The sequence below is a fragment of the Arvicola amphibius genome, chromosome 8 (genome assembly GCF_903992535.2).
Source record: "Arvicola amphibius chromosome 8, mArvAmp1.2, whole genome shotgun sequence".
Classification (NCBI taxonomy): Eukaryota; Metazoa; Chordata; class Mammalia; order Rodentia; family Cricetidae; genus Arvicola; species Arvicola amphibius.
The window spans coordinates 37994873-38020414 of NC_052054.1; the positions used below are offsets into that span (position 1 = coordinate 37994873).

Consider the following 25542-nt stretch of genomic DNA (forward strand, 5'->3'; position numbering starts at 1 on the left):
AAATAAGGGCCTGTGGCTCCAATTAAAGAATCATGTACTTGCATCTTGACCTATTTTTGCCCTGGCAACCACTGGCTAAGAAAGAGAAGGGAAATCTGGACAGTGTTTCCCTTGGCCAGGATGCTGCCCAGGAGATGCTGTACTCGCTCAGAGCCTGATTGTGGGATTCCAATGTCATCATGCAGGCCTGTGTTTCTCACTGATAAGATACATACGCGTAGAAACATCTTCTTAGGCAAATTTGTGGCCATTTGAATGTCACAGAAATTTCTTACACAAACCAGCCAAGCTACATTGTCACCTGATGATTATGTAGTGGATCACAGAACAAAGTGTCCCTATTAGTGCATGACTATACACTTGAAGATTCCCACCAATCAAGCTGACCAAAAGAGTATTAACTAGACATATTCTTTCCTCTGTAATCCAACCTGGCCTTTATCATTTTCCCTCTTTTCAGTTGTCCTAAGTTTGCATAGGTTTAAAGTTGCTACAGTGTCCCATAGATTAAGGAAAAGCACGCGTTTTCCATGAGAGTTCAGAGGGACTTTGTCCATCTTGCTTCGGCATCTTTCATGTTTATCTTTAGCTTAAACTTAGCTGCCATAAATACTAGTAAAAGGTATTGCTCCAAGAAACATTATCAAAGCAGTTATAAAACACAATGTATTTGAGTGTTAGAAGTCAGCGCCAGTGGCAGCATGAAGCCCACCTCTATAACTGCCTGACCAAGTCTCTAGGTTCCCCTGGTTTGAGTCTTTAAGCTTTCAGACATTCAAATTCCTAGCTAACTGGTGAAAAAAGTCAGAGACTCTCATATTCAGCTTACTAAGCACATAAAATTTCACAAAATTCAAGTAGCAGACATTTTAAGCACATACAGGTAATTCTAAAGAAAGGAAGATCTTTCCTAGAGGCAGGTGCTCTGTCCACCACAAAGCAAGAACATTCATGTGTTTTATTTTTTTTATTAATCCCAATAAATTAAAGCCACATATACTAGCTAGGATAAAGTTGGATCCTTTTGTAGGTGCATTAGGACTATATGGGAGATCTCTTCCCTTTTTTTATGTTAAGAAATGGCCTTCTCTTCTTTCCTTCCTTCCTTCCTTCCTTCCTTCCTTCCTTCCTTCCTTCCTTCCTTCCTTCCTTCCTTCCTTCCTTCCTTTCTTGACAGGGTTTCTCTTTATCTTTGGTGCCTATCCTTGAATTCTCAGAGATCCACCTGCCTCTGCCTCTTGAGTGCTGGGTTAAAAGCATGCGGGGCAGGGGGAACAGAAATGGCCATCTTTTCAGGTTTGGAAGGAGGATGTCAAGGTCATGTGAGCTCCCCACATTCTCAGGAAGGTCAGGGGGAAGGCCACTGGGACTTTTCCTAAGTGGAGAAGGGTTGTTACCTATGCTCTGCCCCTCCGCTTGCTCACCTGGCTGTTTCACTGGTGACCATGGGCAAGGGACACTTTTTAAGAGCAGGAAGACCTCAGGGCTCTGTCTGTGGAAAACCCACCTGCTCGATGTGCATGTTCTCCAGGAGTGCGCTGTGGGGCTGCAGGATAGGCAGTCCCTCTTCTTCTTCCTCCTCCTCCTCGTAGTAGCTGCAAGTGCTCTTCCTCCGTTTTGCCTCTTCAACAGTGATGATCTAAGGTGAGGACCAAACAACGACCCAATGGAGCAGATGAAATGCGCTTTCTCCCAAACTAGCCCGGCACACAGCTGACTGTAAAGACGAGATATGCGTTCCCCTAAACTAGCCCGGCACACAGTTGACTTAGACGAGATGGCTTTCCTCTAAACTAGCCCGGCACACAGCTGACTGTAAAGGTGGAGTTTTGGGGAGCAGGAGACAAACAGAAGAGGGCTTTGGGGAAATGACTAATTTTCAAGCGCAGAACAAATGCAGAATTTAACCCACGACAGCTGAGCATTTAGTATGCATGACTTCAAGTCACCAGCCTTACACTTTTTCTCATGCTGTTGCCTGCTCAGAACCGAGTAACTCCACACACAACTGACAGCCTTGAAAACACGCAGGTCAGGCTCTTTTAGCCTGTGTGTTCACATTTCAGTTGCAAAGGAAATAATCAGAGGTCCCTCACCAAGTCTATAAATAGGGAGTTTGGAGCAATAAAGATAAGTTTTTAATCAGGCTTCCTGGTTGTGTACATAGCAACCAAGTCTAATAGAAATAATGAATGACGGCAGCCACCAGAAGCAAATGGGAGACTGGGAGCAGGGGCAGGGGAAGCTTTACTCTAATTACAGCTAGGTTATGATTTTTTCTACACAATTCACAATGATCCAACATTTCCCATCTAAATTGAAAGACACTGTATTACACACATCTCTTATTTAATACATTCAGGCTTATGAACTACCAACGTCCTTACCTTAAAAACACTGGTCCCTCTTAGCGTCTCAGTACATCACTGTGTGTGTGATTCTGAAACATTTAAGAGGTAACTAACTGGTTCTCTAAAATGCCCAGGTACACTAACTAGTAGTGACAGCTGTTATTACAGAGAAAAGACATCTAATTTACATCTAGTCAAAGTTGTTAAATAATGCATTGTTTGGCTTTCAAAATGAAGAATGACATGTACAAATTATTCATCTTTTCGCCAGATTTTGGGTAGGAAAATACACTTATGAATTCTCCTATCTTCTGATGGAGAGGATATAAAAACACTTTCAAAGAATCACACATCTGACATTTTAAACATATTAAACAAAGCACTTTGTTTTGTTTCTATTTCCAAACTCTCCAAATTCTTAACAGCACACAACAAGGCTGTAGAATGAAGAGAGTCAAGGACGGATTTTGGATTTCAGAAAGAGGGGGCAAAAACCTCCACAGCAAATCAAACAACGTGCTCTGGGTGAGACGCCAGCGCAATGCTTTCTAACTAGAAGGATTTCAAGACACACGGCTGTGACAGAGCACCTAGCCACCCGATGCGGGACACAGTCCCACCTACCTTCACAAAAGGCTCTTGGTCAGGTCTGGCACAATAAAAAATCTGAATGTCCAGGGGCAGTCTTCTGCCTCTCATTGTGCTGGGAGAGAAGACTGTGGCCACTCGAGAGAGGAACAGGTCTTTCACTGGCTGCCCGCACACCAGCCGCTGGCTGCTGGGCTGAGCTACACTGTTTTCTGTATCTAGCTAGCTTCCTGCACGACTGAGTTTCTGTTTCCCTCAGGAGGGGGTTCGATGTTTCTACAGGAACACACCCAAATTAGGATTTAGAGCAGGCACACTTCCTGTCAGGCAGAGCGGAGTATGTAAAATGACACTTTCACCTCTGAAACCCTTGTCCCAACAGTACAATAAAACCCCATTGTTCCAGGGTTGTTTTTTTTTTTCCCTTCCTCTTTTCCCAAACAAACTCTTCATCCTTATGCCCTCAGGGGAGGTAACTAAGCTGTGCTCACCCTGTCTCTTCAGGGTTCCCATTCAGCTTCTTCCTTACAGCTAAACCTCCATTTTAAACATAGGTTCCCAGTATCAGTTTGAATCTTATAAACAAAAGGAGATTTTAACATAGGTAGACAGGCTCACTCCAAGGCATCGTTGTTGTGTTTTTTTTTTTTAATGTTACTTTTAGAGTTTGTTGGCATGAGTGACTTGAAAGAGTGGGAAAACATCTGATTTACAGGAGGCTGTGAACGATGCCATCTTATGTGCAGTTTGACAAAACAGGTAGCAATGCACAGTTTATGCTTTTACACTGTAGACTGCATCTTAGTGACTGGTAAACCTACGCGGTCCTCCTTTGTTCCTCAGATCAGATGGCAGGCTAGGGAAGAAATGCAGATCTGCAACAGATCTGTTTTCACCCACCTTTCTGATACTCTTCCACACTGTTGGGGACTTTCAGTCCCAGGGTCCTGGGGTAGGTTAGAAATTGCACTCTGGCAGATGAGTGGACATGACCTATCAGCCAGGACCAACCCTCCATGCGGACACATCACAGCCTAGGGCAGAAGCACTTGGATTCTGTACCCAGGAGAAGCAACTTTTTCGGTGCCTGGCATTTCATGATAGATCGCATTAATTGAGCGTTTCCTGGATGCGGTAGGAGTGCCAGCATTTATTAGGTGCTTCCTTGTTCTGGGGAGTGCCAGGTGCTTTGCCAGGCACAGGGACACAAAGCAGCTCCTAGTGTCTACGGATGAGGGATAGAAGATGAAACTGTAAACAAACAAATGCCATCACATGCAAGAAAGAAGCTGAAAGCTCTTGAGGCTCAAAGGAGGTTGAGGACACCTGGTATGTCCAGAGAAAGCTTATTCACAAGGGAGAGGGTGGGTCCATCTGTGAGAAGGGTGGGGTGTGGAGAGATATCCCAGGTGCAGGGTGCAGCAAGAGCACAGACATGGGCTCTAAGTTCATGATGGCTGAAGAACAAACACCAGCTGAAGAAGAGATGAGAAAGGGGGTTAAGATCAGGAAAAGTGAAGAACTGTAATTTCTAGAAGGGATCTTGCCATACAAGAGAGTAGTTCTAAAACCTAGCTGTTTTTCTTATTTATGTTGGTGCTAACATTCTTCCTATAGGCTTACGAAAACAAAGGACCCAGAGGTAAAGGTCTAAGATTCAACCTTTTAAGAATCTAGAGGGCTGCAGATGTGGCTTTGTGTATAATGTGCTTCCTGTGCAAACACCAAAATATGAATCCGGATCCCAACGCTTGCAAAGACGGCCTGCTACTGCAGCACTCTGGAGGGTGGAAACAGGAGGACTGCAGTGTTCAGTCAGCTTAACATTCAGTGAGAGACCCTGTCGCCAAGGCATACAGTAAAGAGTGATAGAACGTGGCACGTGGTAGCCTCCTCCGACCTCCTCAAGCGTGCACAAAGACATGCACACAAGTGCATACCTGTGAGCCTATATCATCCATTGTCACCTGGCCCCCAGAGAGAGAGAGAGAGAGAGAGAGAGAGAGAGAGAGAGAGAGAGAGAGAGAGAGAGAGAGAGAGAGAGAGAGAGATAGTACCTGGTATTCCCAAGTGGTTATTCCAGTGATGGGCAATGTGGTTAACAATTCCTATAGGCCATGGGGGTGGAAGGATGGGGGCATGGTACAGTGAGCTTCAAGCCTGAGAGTGTATGGATGCACTTGTGTATTTGAAATGTTAAGTAAGATAGACAGTACATTCAAATACATACTTAAGACCTATTAATATGATGAAGGAAATCTCAGAAATTACTCAATAGTGATGCGAAAAACTATTACTAAAAGTACTACCTATCATACATACTTCATATATACTTAAAAAATCAACGACAGGACTACCTCTATATTAAAAGGAAACCTAGGAAAACATAAAAGCCACAAAAAAATAAAAGACAAATGGAACATGAAGGAATAGCTGTGAAACAGAGAAAAAATTCTCTTTCATCACAAGAACTCAATGGTAGAGAGAACTGTTAAGGTCCCACTAGAGCAGTGGTTCTCAACCTTCGGGGGTTGCATATCAGATATTTGCAATTCATAACAGTACCAAAATTATAGTTATGAAGTATCAATGAAATAATTTTATGGTTGGGGGTCACCACAAATGAGGATCTGTATTAAAGGGTTGCAGCATTACGAAGGTTGAGAACCACTGCTCTAGGGAAACAGGATATAAAAATGAGAAGAGGCAAGAAACTCACAAGTGCCTAACTTGTGCATAAGTATGTTCATTTTTGGCTCAGCAATAGTCAATTAAATGAAAATTAAATTATAGGACAACATAGGATAACTTTAAAATTCAGCATGCATGTTTAGGAAAAAGAAAAAGGAATACTATTGACAATCCTTTTTGCTGGGAGAGACAATGTGGGAAATCCCTCACACTGCTGGCAAGTTAAATTGGTGACACATAAAACTCAGGAGCATTAGAAATCTATTTTCCTTACAGCTCATAATTTCACATCCAGGAAATTATCTAACTAGTTAAGGTATATTTTCTCATTTCTGTGTTAATTCTTGTGTAATGATTGAAACAACATCATGATTCAAGTGGGGAACTTAAATAAATTATAACAGATATAAAACTACTAGGAACTAGTTGGAGGATGGTGACGCATGGATTGGATCTGTAATTACAGCACTTGAAAGCCTGAAGCAGAAGATCTTGAGTTTGAGGCCAGGCTGATCAGAGCAAGCTCCAGGCCTGCCTAGACCTATCTAAAACAACAAACAAAGGCAACCATTAACACTGAGGGTCATCAAGACTTAAAACAATTCTTATATTATGCCAGGTAGGAAAAGCCACATACAAACTACATAGAACATAATACTTTTGCTGAATGAAAAGGAGGACCCATCCCCTCAACAGTTACAAAGCCCCCAAACAAAACAGAAAATAAAGTCTAAACAAATGTATGAAAGGGACAAGCACTATTAGGTTTTTAAAACTTTCTGTATTCTACTTTTCAAGGTTTTTTGTTTGTTTGTTTTGTTTTACAAGAGGCACACACTTCATAAAATGAAGACATAGAGTATGTTTGAAGATCTTGAATAAGGGTGAGGAAAGGCAGGAGGTGGGTAGGGACGATAGTCCAAACGAGTTACAGAAATTTTGACTGGATAAGAAGGGGTTGGCTCAGGAGAGCGGTGGACGGCCCTGCAGCATTTAAAACCAGAGTTGACACGATTCTGATTGGAGGTGAGCTGCCTAGTCAAGATGACAGAAGAGAAGGATCTAGTGTTACACCTGGGTTTGTGGCTTGGACACCACTAAGATACAAACATGGGAGCAGAAACAAAAGTTTTGGAGGATTATGAGTTATTCTGTATATTCTTAAGATTAAAAACCTTTTACCTTATGGGAGTCCACAATTCTCCTTCACAACCATGAAGCTGAGGGACGGGGTGTTTCTCACACACTCACACACTCATACACACACAGTGATATTAAAAGAGATGAAATATCTCTTCCTTAAAAAAACAAGGAAACATCTTATCCTGGTAAAAGATAAGGAACCAGTCAGGAAGGAGAAAGCCTTTAAAGACACATAAGAGAGACAGCTGTGACTGATAAAACCGAAGTCAGCCTTGGAGAGGAAAAGAGCCTTTCCCCCCTGAGTCAGAAGCTAAGAATGTAATTGATAAATGAAAATGCAGGAGAGGGAGTATCAGAAAGTAAAGTTGTCCAATTCCTTCTTCTTTATAATGTGAAAGGCAGGTCATACTATGGGATGCATGGATGCTAATGCAGGCAAGGAAGCTTAGGGAGAAGGGCAAAAGGTCAGAAAAGGGAAAGAGTTCCAGTTATGAGTCTGGGAAGACCCAGATGAACTCAGTATCATCCATCTATCTTGCTACCATTCTCCTTGGTTTGAGGCTTTAGATGTTTTGTCTTTTAAGATGAGCCCTAGATATGCTGCTTAGGTTGAGCTCAAACTCTTGAACTCAAGTGACCCTTCAGTCTTTGCCTGTGGAGAAGCAGGACACCAGGTATGTGGTACCCTGCCTTCTTTTGGTTTTCTGTGCCAATGCTTGACCAGCTATGATTAGAACAAGTGTGAGGATACACCTTCCAGGAATGGAACAGTCTAGATGGGTAGGATAGATGGAAGAACCACTAAGCAATGCATATGCTCTGATAACTGATAGTGGGGACGTCCCTGAAGTCATTCACTATCTCCCTAATATAGAAGGATAGAAACACTTTGAAGGGTCCCAGATAGGTACAGAATAGGATGAAGTTAAAGGACCAGACCTCAGAGAGATCCATAACTCGAAAAACAGGCTTAAAGGAGGAAGGAGCGACAGACATATTTCTCTTTGTTCCCTCATCTGCCATCTCAGTTCTGAAAGCTTATTACAAATAGAGACCTAACTTATCCGTCTTTATAATACCATGCCCTGCCCCACAAGATATACTTGATACATGATAATTGGATAAAGGGAACTCAGGGTTGGGAAACTGTAACCGTCAATCAAATCAAGCTTATCATCCATTTTTTATGACACAGGAGACCAAGTTTCAAAAACGTATTTTAAATGGTTAGAAAAAATAAATAAAGAATAAGAATAGTATCAGCTATTCATAGTTTTTGAAATCTGAACACAAGAACATTTTGTTCGTGGTTGGCATTTTAGGGGTCATGACAGCCTATTTCCTACCCAGGTGTTTACCTCCCAGCTCTTGGTGGTCGGCTCACTGAAGAAATTGTCGATCATGTTCAGTTCTTCTTTCTCTACCACCACAAAGCCTTGCTCCTTGGCGTCTTTCCCATAGACATCAGGAGACCATTGAACAAAGAAGGTGTACAAGTGATCCACCCTGGAAAACATGTTCGTGATACATGTTAACACCAAGTCCACGTTCCTGGCAGGCATCAAGAGCGCCTTGAGTACCTGCAACAGCCGTTTTCCTGCTTGGCCAATTGTTTCACTAAGTAGGAAATTCCCCACTGTCAAGGCTATCTTTGTGAGTGGCTTCCAAAATCAGAAAACAAGAACCCACAAACAAAGCAAAAGCCCACAGGCACTAACCACTACTGAAACTGTCTCAAACTGAAAGAAAGATCAAGAGATGGGACAGAAAATGGAAAACCCCAATGCAATGCTATACCAATTGTTTCTTCTGCACCAACTTTCATTTATGGGCTACATACTCACCGACAAAAACACACACACACACACACACACACACACACACACACACACACACACACACACACACACACACAAACCCTGTTGACCTGAGGCTTTTGCTGGGAACAGAGACAAACTATAGTTCAAGGAGCCTTTCCTTAGTGCAAGGTACATTGGTACATTATATACAATTTTTATAAAATGCTTCTGACAACAGGAACAAGCAGTTATCAGGAACAACACTGGAAGGAGACCTATCATTTGTGGCACATGTCCCTTGCTTCCTCTTTCTATTTAGGACAGAAATTTCTGAAGCTTATCTCTGGCTATGATCAACAAAGAAATGTCTAGTTGCTCAGCAGAGGAAGGGGGGACACTGTCAATGCCACAACCTGCAGTATCCACCCTGCATGGACTAGTCACAAACACTAAGTTCTTTATTGATATTCACTATAGCAGGGCATGGGGCAACAGGGAGGATGACCACATGGTTCTTAAAATCTCTTATAATTATAAATAAAACAATTCCAGTTTGAAGCAACTGGAAGAATGTCAATTTATCATTACTTCTTAAAGAAGCTTTGATTGTATCAATACTTTCACAAGATGATAAGCGAAAAACAAATAAAATCCCTACCTTTGTTCTGATCAAATTGCTTTAGGCTCCCACCTCCTTATCTGCTCTTGCCCATATGTTTACTTGGGTAACATAAGGTTTCATTTGTAATGGGAGCCAAGACATAACTGCATTATATGTAACATTACATAATACCATGTTTACCACATTACTACTCTTTGTATACATCTTTAATGACTACACTGAATTAAAATTAATGAGTTATATCTAACCCACATCTCTACATTGTCAGGATGTTAGCTTAGGGATTTCTTTCATTATATAAGTAACGCTGTTAGGAAAATTGCACAGTCTATATCTTTCAAGTTATTTTCTCAAGATTAGAGCCCAGGAAGGGATCACTAAGCCCAAGGACATGCTTTTACAGCTCCAGATTGATCCTACCAAGCTGATTTAGAAAGACTGACACTGGCATTTTGGTTTCTAAGTTTCCCACCACTTTTTCCTCTTTTAAAAATGAGTTTATGTGGGCTACATAGATGGCTCAGTGATTAAGAAGCCTGCCACCAAATCTGATAAACTGAGTTCAATCCCCAGGACCCACATAATAGAAGGGAATCGTTCTTCCTCAGGGCCCCTGCACACTGACCCCCACCTGTTCCCAAGGTGTATGTGCCCCCTGTTAACACACAACATTAATAAATAACTTTTTAAATTTTAAATGATATTGAAATATTTAAACTTCATCCTACTTAGTGGGCATTTCTTTGAGGTTGAACATGTTTGAGTGTTTTCTTTCTGGTGGGAGTCATTCTTTTCATGGGTTGGTTATTTGTGATTTGTGATATGAATTTTTTTCTTTTCAGCCTTTGGCAGCCTTTATGTCAGTGATTCTCAACCTTCCTAATGCTTTGGCCCTTTAATACAGTTCCTCATGTTGTGGTGACCCCCAACCATAACATTATTTTCGTTGCTACTTCATAACTAATTTTGCTACTGTTATGAACCACAATGTAAATATCTATGTTTGCTAGGGATCTTAGGTGAGTCGAGTGAAAGGGTCATTCAACTCCCCAAGTTAAGAACTACTGCTTTATGTAATGTAAATAGCAACCACCATCAACTCTGTTAGGAAGCTACTATATCCCTTCTCATAGCAACTGTGTCTTTCTCCTAAAACCAATATTGCCAGTGTATATGTATGTGTACACACATACATATAAAACACATTTACATTTATTTATTCTTATTTATGTGTATGGGTATTTTGCCTGTACATTTATATGTCTATGTAGCATATGTGTGTACAATCCATGGAAGCCAGAAAAGAGTGTTGGATCCTCTGATACTGTTGTTACAGACAGTTGTTAGTGGTCATGTGGGAGCTGACAACTAAACCTGGGTTTCTTTCAAGAGCATTCAAGTGCTCTTAATTACTGAGCCATCTCTCCAGCCCCAGTTTTTATATAGTTTAAAAATGTATTTCTTTCAGAATTCTCCTTCAAAAATACAATGTTGTCACAAGACAAGGCTATGAAGTATATATGTCTGTGCCTGTGTATTCTGCAATGTTAATACTGCAATTATAAATAAATATGGATATTGATATATTCTCATGTGCAAGGGTGCAGTGGTTATGCTATTGTTTGACTTGGTCACAACATTCAGTTTTGGGTCAAACACTATCCTCTATTTGCTGTGAAGGTAATTTTCTAAAAGATATGGTTATTGTTTAAATCACTCAACTTTACAAAAGATGATCACTCTAGAATGTGAATGGGCCTTGTCCAATAAGTTGAGGTTTTTAAGGAGACAAGGGTGAGGTCCCCAAGGAAGAAGGAATTCTACTACTAGATTGTGTAGTAAAAAAGCCCCACGTTGGGCGCCACTCTGTAGTAAGATAGAAGTGGCTGGCTGCTTCCCGCCACCCAGCTAGCCCCTTCCCGCCTAGCCCCTTCTCGCCACCCGGCTAGGTTTACCCAAAATAATTACACGGAAACTATATTCATTTAAACACTGTTTGGCCCATTAGCTCTAGCCTCTTATTGGCTAACTCTTACATCTTGTTTTAACCCATATTTAGTAATCTGTGTAGCATCACGAGGTGGTGTCTTACCAAGAGAGATCTTAACCTGCGTCTGTCTCGGAGAGGAGAGGCATGGTGACTGCCTAAAGTGTCTGCCTCACTGCCTTCTTCACAGCATTCTGTTCTGTCTACTCCGCCTACCTAATTTTTTGTCCTATCAAAGGGTCAAGGCAGTTTCCTTATTAACCAATAAAAGTAACACATAGACAGGTGGCCCTCCTCCATCAAGATTGCCTTAGACTTGTTTGTATATCAACTCTTCCCTGGGTGTACAGCCTTCTGGCCTGCCCCCAATTTCAGTCTTGCCAGTCAGAGTAAAACCTAAGCCAATCTTTTAAGAAAAAAATTGCTGGGCAGTAGTGGCGCATGCCTTTAATCCCAGAACTCTGGAGGCAGAGACAGACAGATCTTTGTGAGTTAGGGGCCAGACTGATCTACAGAGTGGGTTCCCAGAGAAGCTCTGTCTTGAAAAGACAAACAAAAAATCCATGCATACATGATATAAATTCCATTTATTTTGTTCCTTTTAAAAGAAATACAAAAGAGTTCTCTGAAAAACTACAAAGTCACTGCTTGAAATACTTACTGCCAAGGAAGTGAATGGGTAGGACAAAGATACTGCCTATCATATCTTTTTATCTTAATTTTTGGATAGGTGATAAAATTTTTTGGTATTTAAATATAAAAATATATACTTAAACCTTGCTATGGTGGTAATGTTCTTAATCCCAGGCTTGAGAAGAAGAGGCAGGTGGCTTTCTGTAAGCTTTAAGCTAGCCTGTTTTACATAGCAAGTTTCAAACCAGTCACAGTAACATGGTAAGAACTGGTCTAAAAATAAAAATAAAAACTAAATAAACAAACAAAAAAAGCCACTTAAAATAAGAAATTTCCCAATCATTTGTTTTATTTAACCATTCTGATAAGTGTAAGATGAAATCTCTAAGTACTTTAAGTTTGCATTTCACTGATTACTAAAGATGTTGAACTCTTTGACACAGGGTTTCTCTGTATAGTCCTGGCTATCATGGAAATCACCTTGAATTCACAGAGATCCACCTGCCTCTGCCTCTTGAGTGCTGAAATTAAAGGTAGTGCCATCATACCAAGCTTTAAGTATATATTAAAAGTGTGTGCCGCCACCACCTGGATTTTTTTAAGTGTTTCTCAGTCATTTAAGATTCTTCTATTGAGAATTGTTTAGATCTATTCTCCATTTTTAAATTGTGTTGTTTTCATGAAACCTAGTGTTTTGAGTTCTTTACATATTTTGGATATTACTCCCCTATCAGATGTGTAGTTGGTAAAAACAAAACACCCTTTTTCCATGCTGTTGGCTGGCACATTGCCTGACTGACAGTGTCCTTTGAATTACAGAAGACTTTCAGTTTCATAAGGTCCTATTTATTAATTGTTGATTAGTGCCTAGGCTAACAATGTTTTGTTCAGAAAGTCTTTTCCTTTGTCAACGAGTCCAAGGCTATTCCCCACTTTCTCTTCTATCAGTTTCAGTGCATCTGGCTTTATGTTGAGGTCTTCAATCCATTTGGAGTTGTTTAGTGTGGGGTTATAGATAAGGCCCTCTTTTTTTTTTTTTTTTGGTTTTTCGAGACAGGGTTTCTCTGTGGCTTTGGAGCCTGTCCTGGAACTAGCTCTTGTAGACCAGGCTGGCCTCGAACTCAGAGATCCGCCTGCCTCTGCCTCCCGAGTGCTGGGATTAAAGGCGTGCGCCACCACCGCCCAGCTCAGATAAGGCCCTCTTTGCATTCTTCTCCATGCAGCCATCCAGTTTGACCAGAACCATTTACTGAAGGTGCAGTCTTTTACTTTCTCAAAATCAAGTATCCATATGCATGTGGATTTATGTCTGGGTCATTATTTTGATTCTGTTATCCTCTTCAATTTCTTTCTCCAATGCCAGAAAGTTTTATAATACAGGTCTTTCCCTTGTTTGGTTAGAGTTACCCTAATATATTTATTTTGTTTGAGGCTATTGTGAAGGGTGTCGTTTTCCGGATTTCTTTCTCAGTCCCTTCATCATGTGTATACAGGAAGTCCCAGTAGTTGATCTTTGTGAGTTAATTCTATAACTAGCAACTTTTCTGAAACTGTTTGTGAGCTCTAGAGGTTTGCTGGTGGAATCCTTAGGTTCACTTATGTATACTATCACATCCTCTACAAATAAAGATACGATGACTTCTTCCCTTATTTGCATCCTCTTCATATCTTCAGTTGTCTTATTGATCTAGCTAAGACTGCAAGTTCTATATTGGATAGATATGGAGAGAGTGGACAACCTTTTCTTGCTTCTGATTTTAGTGGAAATGTTTTGATATTAGATATGGGCTTGCTTTTATTATGCTGAGGTATGTCCCTGAATCCCTAATCTCTTCAGTATATTTTTTCATAAGAGGGTGTTGGGTTTTATCAAAGGCTTTTTCTGCATCTAATGAGATGAGCATGTGGTTTTTGACTTCAGTTTTTTATATGGTTGACTACATTTATTCATTTCTGTATGTTGAACCATTGCATCTATGGGATAAAGCCTAGTTGGTTATGGTGAATGATCTTCTTGAAGTGTTCTTGGTTTTGTCGTATTTTATTGAGAATTTTTGTGTCTATGTTCATAACGGAAATTAGTCTATAATTCTCTTTGTTGTGTGTTTATGTGGCTTGGGTATCAGGATAACCGTGGTCTCACAAAAAGAATTGAAAAAATGTTTTTTCTGCTTCTATTGTACAGGAAAATTGGGATTATCTCTTCTTTGAAAGTCTGGTAGAATTTGGCACTAAAATCATCTGGCCTGGGATTTTTTTGGTTCATAGAATTTAATGACTGCTTCTATTTCACTAGTGGTTATAAGTCTGTTTAAATTGATTATCTGACCTTGATTAAGTCAACTTTGGTAGGTGGCATTGAGATAACTATCCATCTCTTTTCGATTTTCTAGTTAGGTAGAGTATATTTTTTATATGTATACCCTTATAATTATCTGGATTTCTTCAGTGTCTGTTGCTGTGTCTCCCTTTTTACCTGTAAGATTATTGATTTGGATATTCTCCCTCCCACCTTTTCCTTTTTTTGGCTAGAGGTTTGTCAATATTATTGATTTTCTCTAAGAACGAACTCTTTGCTTTATTCTTTGTTTCTTTTCAATTTGGGTGAAGTGTTCTACAAATACATTAGGTTTATTGGATTTATAACATCAGCTAGCTCTAGTACTTCTCTACTTGGTTTTTGTTTAGATGACCTGCCTATTGTCAAGAGTGGGATATTTAAGTTTTACTGTCAGTGTAAGGGTCAGTACATGATTTAAGCTGTAGTAGTGTTTTCTTTTACAAACTTGGGTGCCCTGTCCTTTTGGTGGATTTTTCCTTTGATGAGTATGTAGTGTCCTTCCCTATTTCTTCTGATTAATTTTGATTTGAAGTCTATTTTGTCAGATATTAAAATGGCTACAATGACTTGCTGCTTGGGTCCATTTGCTTGGAATATCTTTTTTCTTTAGGCATGGCTCTCATGCCTGCTTCCCCAACCGGGTTAGCTCTAGTGTGTTGCCCAGGAGGGTTATACAGTCAGCTCTCCTGTGTGCTGCAGCTGGTGAGGGGAAGGGCTAATTCTCTGTCTCCTGACCATACACGGTGTGTGTGTGTGTGTGTGTGTGTGTGTGTGTGTGTGTAGCAGCTATTTCAGCTACCATAGGTAGCAAGGTGGGGGGATCTTTCCTTTACCCATGAGCCTTTGACTTTTTTATTGGCAAATTGAAACCATCAATGTTGGGAGACATCAGAGTAATGTTTCTTGATTCCTGTTATTTTGCTGCTGTGGTGTGTGTATGTGTGTGTGTGTGTGTATGTGTGTGTGTGTGTGTGTGTGTGTGTGTGTGTGAGAGAGAGAGAGAGAGAGAGAGAGAGAGAGAGAGAGAGAGCATTTTCTTCTTCTTTTGACCTTCTGGTCTGGGGTTATTTATTCCTTGTGTTTTCTTGGGTGTGTCTAACCTCTTTGGGTTGGATTGTTCATTCCAGTGCCTTCTGTTGGGGTAGATTTATATGTGGATATTGCTTAAATTTGGCTTGATCATGGAATATCTTATTTTCTCCATCTATAGTAAAGTTTTGCTGAGTGTAGTAGCTTGGACTGGCATCTGTGGTGTCTCTTAGAGTCTGTAGAACATCTGTCTATGCCCTTCTGGTTTTGATTGGGAGGTCAGCTGTTATTCTAAGAGGTCTGCCTTTCTATGTTACTTGGTCTTTTTTCCTTGTATTTTTTAATATTCTTTTTTATTATGTACATTTAATATGTTTTGATTATTATGTGCCAAGGGGAAATTCTTTTCTGGTCCAGTCTATTTGGCATTCTGTATGTTTCTTGTATCTTGAGAGGTATCTTGTTCTTTAGGTTAGGGAAATTTTCTTCTATGATTTTGTTGAAATTATTTTCTGTGCTTTTGATCCAGTTTTCTTCTTCAATTACCAGCATTCCTTCATTTGGCCTTTTCATAGTGTTTCAGGCATCCTAAATGTTTTATACCAGGAATATTTTTAGATTTAATATTTTCCTTGTCTGAGGTAACCATTTCTTCTATCCTGTTTTCAATACCTGAGATTCTTTTCCATTTCTTGTATTCTGTTGAGACTTGCCTCTGAGGTTCCTGCTTAAGTTCTTAAAATTTTCATTTCTAGATTTCCCACAGTTTTGGTTTTCCTTATTGATTCTCTTTCCACCTTTATGTCTTGAACTGAGGCATTCATTTCCTTCCACTATTTGTGTTTTGTTTCCATACATTCCTTTAAGGGATTTATTCATTTCCTCTTTGAGGACCTCCATTAAGTACAGGCTATTTTACAGTCTTTGTCTTGTGCTGCAATTCTCAGGGCCACTGTGGTAGGGCTGTTGGGCTCTAGTGGAAACAGACTGTCCTGGCCATTTGTGACTTTGTTTTTATGCAGGCATTTAGGCACTTGGGTTTGGGAAGACTATAATTCTAGATGCCAATATTTGGTCTTGTCTTTGTTAGGTGGATGTCCATTCCTTTGTTTCTATTGCCCTGTCTAGTTCCTGGGAGAGTGTGACGTCTGTGTGTTACCTGGTAAAAAATTCTTCTGGGATGCTGCTAGGTGTGGTCACTGGTGGCTCTTAGTAAAATGCATTTCTAGCTATTGGTGGCTAACACTTATGAATGTGGATGGGCTCAGAGAGGGTGGTGAAGAGGTCCATAGGAGGTAGGAAAGTAGCATGTTCCACCAGGAACCACTTAGTCCCTTGGGAACGGGGGCAGAAAGTGAGGACAGGTACAAGATGTAGTCTGCTCCAGAGTGGGATGAGACTGGGGAACTAGATATAAAAAAAAGAAGGAACCATGAAGATTTAATGCTTGCCTGCTTGCTTTGCTGGTTTGCTCGCTTCTCTTGTAGGTTTGGCTGGTGCTGAAGTTGGAAGTTTGGATAAAGCCATGAGCTGGTGGAAGGGAGTGTGGAAGGAAGATCTGTGTGACCCACTAGAGATGGGAGAAGGGGAGGAGGAGAGGAAAAAGAGGGAAAGATCTGCAGTTAGCCCAGCTGCTGCTCTGGCTGGAGTGGCCAGCTGGCTCCAAGGGAACATGTGCTAGAGTTGGTGACTGAGATGATTAGATGAGTGGAAAGGAAATTTGGAGGGGAAGATTTTTGTGATCAAACGGAGGAGGGGCCAGAGAGGAAAGGGAGGCAGAGTAGGTGGTCTGGCAAAGACGTGGAGTAAGAGGTATACTCATCTATTTCTGGGAGGCCGGCATATGTACAGCCATGATGGAATTCAGTGTGGTGGTTCCATTGGAAGATGGGAATTGATCTACCTCAATATCAAACTAGATTACTCTTGGGCATATACCCAATGGATGCTTCATACTACCAGAGGCAATTGCTTAAAGACAATCTTTGCTTTTGTATTCATAATAATGAGAAACCAGAAACAACTTAGATGTCTCCCAAGAGATGAATGGGAGGTGGTGACACACATCTTTAAACCCAGCACTGGGGAGGCAGAAACAGGAGGATCTCTGTGAGCTCAAGGCCAGTTTAGTCTACAGAGTGAGTTCCAGGACAGTCAGGGACATACAGAAAAACCCTGTCTCAAAAAGTAACAAAAGAAGGAGAAGGAGAAGGAGAAAGAAGAAGAAGAAGAAGAAGAAGAAGAAGAAGAAGAAGAAGAAGAAGCAGAAGAAGAAGAAGAAAGAAGAGAGGAAGGGAGGGAGGGAAGGAGGGAAGGAGTGAAGGAAGGAAGAAAGAAAGAAAGGAAAAATGAAAGGAAAAAGAAAATGTGATATTTACACAATGGAATACTGCTTGGGCATTAAAAATGACATCATGAAATTTACAGGTAAATGGATAGAACTAGAAAAAAAAAAACATCCCAACTAAGGTAACCCAGAACCATAAAGACATATATGGCAAATATGGTATGTATTCATTTATAAGTGGATACTAACTGCTAAGTTAATAATAACCAAGTTAACAATCCATAGCAGCTCAGAGGTTAGGTATGTAGTAAGGAATTAGGAAGAGGAGGACAGAAAGATTTTTCCTTGGAAAGGGAAATAGAATAGATAGTTATAGATGGATGGTGGGAGACTAGAACAGAATAATCAAGTGGAGGGGAAGGGGATAAAGAAAGAATATAGGGAAAGACAGCTAAAATTAAGAACCATTTAAGGAGTAGTATGGAAACCTAATACAGAAGAAGCCTTATAAAATACATACAAATATGAAGGTAATCTAAATGAAATCATCACATAAAAACACATCTCTTGTCACCAAATGAAGCTTCTAGTGCTAGGATTTGGTTACATCTAATTGAGTTATTGGTCAGGGGGTCCCATGCAATCTCCCAAACAACCCAGACTGCTGTCAAGAAAAGAGGATATTTTCTACAAACTGACAGTAAAGCCCCATTGCTGCAGACAACACCTACACAACTCACTGAACATGGAGAAGTCAAGGTGGTACCTACACAGAGCCTTTGCTCCTGTGTGCTAGTATTTTTGGTACCAGAAGGTACCAAAAGAGCATGCTACCAAAGAAGAAAGGTGAAACACCATCCCTGCCACAAATCCTTAGTTCTACAAAGGTGTCTTGCTTGCAAGATATGCCAGTGCAATGGTGGCACAAAGCTTATGGGGCAACCAATCAACATTTGAGTTGCCTGAAGTCACACTCCACAAAAAGGAACCCATACCTGGCATTGCTTGGGTTACCAAGAACATGAAACTCTATAGCTAGTGACCTAGGGTAAAACCAAATATTACTGTTTTAAATAAAATAAAATAACAAAAACAGAATAAAATGACTCCTAATGGCATTCTGCTTTATTCAAAGATCAGTGCCTTACTTAGCCACCATCAGAGACAATTTCTCCTGCAGCAAAAGGGAAAAAAATAGAGAGACATACAGACAGGACATTATCCAGAGAATGAGAGACCTTGGAACATGCAGCCCTAAATAGGTTATCTCCATCAAATCCCTACCCTTAGGGCTTAGGAAACCCCGTAGAAGTAGATAGATAGATAGATAGATAGATAGATAGATAGATAGATAGATAGATAGGCAGACAGATACATAGATACATATATACATTACATACATACATACAAACAGTCTCTTTCTTTACCCTGTAGGTATATATTATGTATATAATATGGCTTCCACTTTTGTGTTTTTATAGGATCCTTGAAATGAGTGGGTTTCTGAGTCTATTTCCTGTACCTTTTCCTTCTGTTTGTTTTGTCCTATTCTGATATATTAGCTTTGTTTTTATCTTTTATACTATATTAATTATATTATATTATAATAATCCTTTAGAGGCCTGTTTTTTTTTTCTCATGAGCAACAGAAAGGGTAGAGAGGAGGTGGGGACGAACAGGGAGGAGTAGAAGAAGGGAAAACTGTAATCAGGATATATTATGTGAGGGACAAAAGCTAATTTCAATAAAAGAAAAAAATTCCCCATCAATCTCACAAATAAAGGTAATTATTACGAGTATATATTTTTCTTTTTCTTTTCCTTATTCTTTGTCTTATCTTCCCTTGTCAGTATACCAACAGCTTCCTCATTCTTTCCTTTATAGTTGCCCAATACTTTACTAGGTGGACCTACATCATTATAGAGCCATTATACATAGTTGGACATGTGAAGGGTTTCCCAGATATGCTGTCACAAATAATGCTATGAGTAATCTATTCTGTATGAGTGGTATTTCACACGTACAGACAAAACTGCTGTTTATAGTCCCAGAACTGGGGTTGAATTGCCTGCCATGCAATTACTAAGCAAGCTCAACTCTTTTGCCTCCAGGAAAAGACAAGTTCAGATATGTCCAGGGAAATGTGGCTGCAGACTTGGATAGCACTATCAAAGAAACAATCTCATGCCATCATAATCATACAAATATAATTTTAGAAAACTATATTGCTCTGTATAGGGATTATATTACTTTTCTCCCCTACGTCTCTCTACTAGATGTTAATTGAGAAAACATGAAATTAATCTCTACTCCAGAGAGGTCTGATAAGTATACAATTCTCCAGGCTTTCTTTAAAAATGTGGTTCATCATAAATTTATGTGGAGCACAGCCATAGTGGAAGACCAAATATACTTCGCTCTAACATATAAAATAGTCATATGTTGTACAGTGCATGTTCATATTATGGGGAAAAATCAAATATGGGCAGCACAAAAGGCTTCCTGATTGCTCCTGGTTGGCTTCCGTGTAAATAGAGAAAAGTGACTTCAATACTTGGTATCTGCCAAACTTCAGTGTTGCTGGCAGCTGGCTTGTCACTCACAGCCAGGCCCTGATGTTTTCCTGTTGGCCATTAAAAAAATTACAGAGAACACCAATCAGATGAGGGTCCTCTGAACAAAGACCACTCTAGTGCTGTGATAAAAACAAGGTCTATTCAAAGTGGCCATGCACACAGCTATACTACCCTGAACACATACTGCTTCTCCAGTAACATCACTTGTGCCCAGCCTTTCCTTGCTTCTAGGTGAGATTTCCTCAGGTGCCTAATCAAGGAAGTGCTTTGTTTCCTGAGGATGTCTCACCTAGAATGAGGTATTGCTTCATTTCCACCGCCAGTTACCTCACTCAAAGTTCAACCCTGTAACTACTTCCTAACACTTCTCCTGCCTTCCACAGACTTCTAGTGTTAGGAATCAAACTCTGGGATCAGGGATGCATGTGTAGAATTTCAATATCAAAATACATCGAAAAGAGCAAGTCATGAGAAATTCCCCGATGTGCCTCACTAATAAAGGTGATGGTTTTCTTCATTTCTTCTGCATTTATCATGTTTTGTAAGCAGGCATGACACAAATGCTCTCTTGGCAAGTGCTCTTCTACAGAGTCACACTCACAGCCCTTAACACTCCCTTACTGAGTTGCCAGTTCCCCCAGAGCGTACTCCTCCATTACGAAATGCTGATAAGCTTTAATGTGCTCTAGTGAGTACTGTCTGGAAGGCACTGTATCTGTGACAGAGCTTCCTGAGCACCCAGCGACTGTGTCAGTGACCTCAGTTTTCTGGAGTAACAGCTCTGGCTGGGATTGGGTACTGAATTCAGCCAGTTATCCTTATGTCTACAGAAGGAGGACTCTGAAGCCAGCCATCAGTATCATACCCAGCACTGTGTCTCCGTAGGTGCCACCAGGGTTCTTTCTGTCTCACTCACACTGCGAATGTTCTGCCTAGTCCACCTCATTTCCGAACAACTTTCAAGTCTTTTTCCTGGCTGATGACATAGACATTTTGATTGGATTTTTTTGAACAACAAAGCACTTCATTCTCATAGGGAAGCCATCGTACAGGATGACACCTATTGAAAAAGCATCCATTCTGATGGAAGCTGAGACTGTGCTGGACCTTATTCCATCAGGAAACTGCACGGAAACCAAGATGAGTAACAGTTTCGGACTGAAGCATTCCTTCTGAAAGTGCAAGTCGGGACAGATTTAGGGAAAGAACCAATCTTAACAACTTCTAGCCACTTCTGTTTCTGATAAAGACATCAACACGCCCAGGGTAACCATCTCAGTGGCTCTTTTATTGGTAAGTAAGATAAGGCTGACTTAGTGTTTTAGGGTGAGAACATAAAACAGAACCTTATCTGCTTGATGGAAACAACATTCCCACAACTCACTGGGAAGTTGAATTTAGGTAGAAGGCTAAGGAAAGGGTCAGAACACCTCTTACGGGAAGCCAGCTTTGTTTGAAGTTCAGTGTTACTGGAGCTTCCCTGATATGTTCTGATGGTCATAACAGAGGTAAGCTCAAAGAAATGACAGCATGCCTTTCTCTCCCTGATCATCCTGAGGGGAGATATCCGCAGGGACCTGGGGGACTGCTTCAGTCTTAGCCTGGTTATTTAAGTAGACAAATCTGATCACATCATAATGCTGTTGCTGAAATATAGACCATGCTTCCTGCCACTGACCATGCTGGGAAAGGAACCAGATGCATGTGTGCATGCATATCTCTTGGGAGCTGTGACAAACGGAGGTGGGTGAATGAAAATGAGGACATGACCTCTCCAGGACATTGTTGAGGAGGAGGATTTTATTGTCGATATGAAGCAGAGTACAGCCAAAGGCATTTAGAAGAGTCCAGACTAAACCAGGCCATGAGAGGAGAGAGATGGGGATGGGGTGTTAGGGCAAAGAGGCCAAGAATGAGCCACGAGAGGAGCTGCGTAGCTGAAATGTTAGGTTTAGATAGGACTGAAACGCTGGATGAAGGTGAGCACAGCCCCTGGGATGGATGGGTTTGGAGCAGGGGGCAAGGTGAGACACGCTAGAAGGAGGCATATGTACTGAGTGACTCTAGAGGTCAAGCATGGGCTTTGGTGTGCTAATAGACACCACAGTTTGCCTGACAGGTTTGACAGCAATGTTCTCACTTTTGGAATATTCTTGTCTACTGGTACCATTCTTTCTAGAAGTACTCTCAGCCAGAGCAGCAATCTGGGATGCTCAGGCAAAGAGGCTTAAAAAAAAATCTATCTCAAGCCCCTTCTAGGATTGCCAAATTTTCAGTGCATGATCAGTACAAGTTCTGGGTTTGCCTGCATTCAAAGTGGCACAGTGTGAAGCGGCCGGTGGTAGGTCAAGAGCAGCCAGGCCCAGCCTCAGGCCCTGAGTGAGCTCTGGCTGTTAACCGATGGTTAGGAAAGGCAAGGATTCCTATAAAGAAAAGCTGCACAGTGGCCCTGCAGGTCAAAGACTGACCAATATAAAGATAAGGAAACCAAAGACAGCAGCAATGGAATCATGTGCCTGAACACTCCTTCCTAGACATGTTCCAGCCAGCTCGGGCTGACTGCCTTTACAAGAATTCTGTAGATAGCTCTATTTTTGTTTCCATAGCCAAAGGTCATACATTACAATTACTTCCCTGGTTTGGGGTTTTAAGCAAAGCTCATGTAAATACCAGCAATATCCCTGTTGGCTCTCAGGGCCCCCACTTCCCAGTTTCTAGTTCTGTTTCTAAATTTGCACTTGGTAGGCATACAGCACAATAATTGAGGACCAAGCCTCACAAACTGGTGTGTGTTCTGAACTCAGGGAAGTGGCATGGCAGGGGACACTGTCAACAGCTATAAAAGTTGTCCCTTAGCCGGGCGGTGGGAGCACACACCTTTAATCCCAGCACTTGGGAGGCAGAGGCGGCCGCCTCTGTGAGTTCGAGGCCAGCCTGGTCTACAAGAGCTAGTTCCAGGACAGGCTCCAAAGCTACAGAGAAACCCTGTCTTGAAAAAACAAACAAAAAAAAGTTGTCCCTTGCCAGGGAAGCCACAGGGGGCATAAGATGACAAACCGCGAAGGTGCGTTGTGACAGGAAATGTTCAGGGCTTTTTTTTTAGACACCCATGCTGTGAGTACACCCTTGCTTCTTTCAACATTAGCTTCCCACATAATACTAATATATCCTCATTTTCTCATGTATCAGAGACATCATTCGAGCCAAGTAAGGTTAAAGTATAGGAATGAAGATTTTAAACGATCTGCTCCACAAGAGAAAAATGTAAAATTGACTTAGAATCAGTTTACTTACTTAAGTTCAAAGGTCCTTGCAGAACAAATAGAAGGATTAAGTGTCCTATCCCATGCCTCTTCTCAATCTTTGTGTTTAATTCCCTTTCCTTTGTTTATAGTATGTGACCTGTTTGGCGGCCAGGGAGAGGATATGACTGAATTATAGTTACCGTCAGTTTACTTAGCGGAAACCTCAGACTGGTTCTTTTTACCTAATGGGGTTTTCCTAGCCATTAGCTTCCAGAACTCAACAGACTTCAAGAAATAAAGGTCCTCCACATCCCCACCTGTTCCTCTGGATCCTACCTTGTCCATTGCTTCCTTCTGACTAGACTCATTCATCTTCTGCCTTCAGGATCCCTCTCTGCCTCAGTTTCCCCCAGTTATTGGTCTCTCCTGGACTCACACAATCTTAAGACAATCTGGTCACTCTTGCCTGTGTTTTGACCATTGTGCCTGTCTCAGTCTCCCAGACAGGCCACCTGTTCTGATTTCTCTCCCAGGGAAGCTGCTACTTGGGCTTGCTGCTTACTCGTGCATCCCATGAGCACACACAGGTCCATTCCTGCTCCTCACAGAGATGTTAGACCTCTCTCCACATCTCAAGCTCTCAGCCTCTCCTACAGACACCCTCTTTAAATGGAAGACTCTCCATTTCATGAATAAGAGTCTTCCTGCAACTTCCCATAGTGATCTCGACCTCCACAATTCCTCTTTTACATATTGTCAGCCTCCTCTCTGCCCCTTACCAGTCTTACTGCTTGCCACATTTCCCCATTCTGTCCCCTGATCTCCCACCTTCTCTAGACTTCTGTGTCCCTCATGCTGAGCCTTAAACCTGCATGCATTTCTAGAAGAAAGAGGATAAGGACAAGAAGGAGGAGGAGGAGGGAGGATGAAGAAGAGGAGGAGAAGGAGGGGGAGGAGGAGGAGGAGGAGGAAGAAGAAGAAGAAGAAGAAGAAGAAGAAGAAGAAGAAGAAGAAGAAGAAGAAGAAGAAGAAGAAGAAGAAGGGTTCTAGGTTTTTTCCCTGAAAGTTTCTTCTCTTTCATTTTTTTCAAGAGTGTATCATTTAGACTAGCATACTTCTCTTCATCCCTGAAATCACTTGTTCTAATCTTTCTGCTTCTGAGTAGTATATGGTATTGGTAAATCAAGTCTACCTTACACACTTTCTAAAAGGAGGCAGAGGAATAAGTGATGCTCCTTTTCTCACTGTTTTCTTGAAACCAAAGGTGCAAAATGACAATAGTATCTTAATCCTTATAGCGTTGACCTTGGAAAGCCTGTTGAGGCTTGAGACTTTCATAGTGATTCACCTTGTGGTCTGGTCCCTGATGAATCAGCAGCCCTGGGACACTATCCAGGGCTTTGCTCAGAGCCAGCACCATTACCTGTAATTATAGCCACTGTAGCTGCCAACTGTTCCTCAAGTGGGGTATTGTAATTCGTGTAACAAGTGAGCAGAAAAACTAGGTCATGGGCTGTAAGGTATCTTTCTGTATGCTGTGAATATGTTTTATTACCATTGTAATAAACAAGTTGATTTGGCCAATAGCCAGACAGAAAATCAAAGCAGAGATACAGGGAGAAGAAGGCAGAGTCAGGGAGAGGCCAGCGGCAGCTGCCAGGGAAGCAAGATGCGGGGTAGCAAGCCACAAGCCTCATGGTAAAATATAGACTGATATAAATGGGTTTATTTGTAAGATACAGTTTATAATAAGCCTGATCTAATAGGCCAAACAATTTGTAATTAATAGTAAGCCTCTGAGTAATTATTTTAAAAGGGCCTCAGGACTGGGTGGGAAAAAGCCTCCATTAACAGCCATGTATTGGGTCCTGGGAAAAGCCCATCTTTAAGGGGAAGTAGGTCTGGTGCAGGAATGAGACCAAGAATAAAGGGAGAGAAAGGGAGTGACTATAAAATACAAAGCCAATCACTTCACTTGGCTCTGTAAAACTCCTCTAGCATCTTCCTGGTGATTTTAGGACTAATTCAAGCTCTGTGTAGCTGCTTAAGCTCCTTGTTTGGTGCCAGACTCTCAAATGCTCTACTGGTTCACATGCAGGTCCTGCGTTCAATTCTCATACAGGCTGATTCTGTCTGTTCATCCATCCATCCATCCATCCATCCATCCAAAAATCTATCCATCCAACCACCCATCCATTACTCTATCTATCTATCTATCTATCTATCTATCTATCTATCTATCTATCTATC

At 41.2% G+C, this 25542-nt stretch overlaps 1 protein-coding gene across 4 annotated transcripts in view; it reads right to left on the bottom strand.

Moving 5' to 3' along the window:
* The window catches only part of Ncoa7 (nuclear receptor coactivator 7), a 141466-nt gene that overhangs the window by 8797 nt on the left and 107127 nt on the right, over positions 1-25542 (bottom strand). For 3 of the 4 annotated variants that reach the window (XM_038339134.2, XM_038339136.2, XM_038339135.2), the window contains exons 11-12: positions 8132-8279; positions 1508-1639 (exon numbers count right to left, since the gene is read on the bottom strand). In XM_038339134.2, the coding sequence (XP_038195062.1) occupies positions 1508-1639; positions 8132-8279 (280 nt within the window). Of the gene's footprint in view, positions 1-1507; positions 1640-2975; positions 3211-8131; positions 8280-25542 lie in introns of those variants that run through there. The other variant, XM_038339137.1, reaches the window with a different exon arrangement.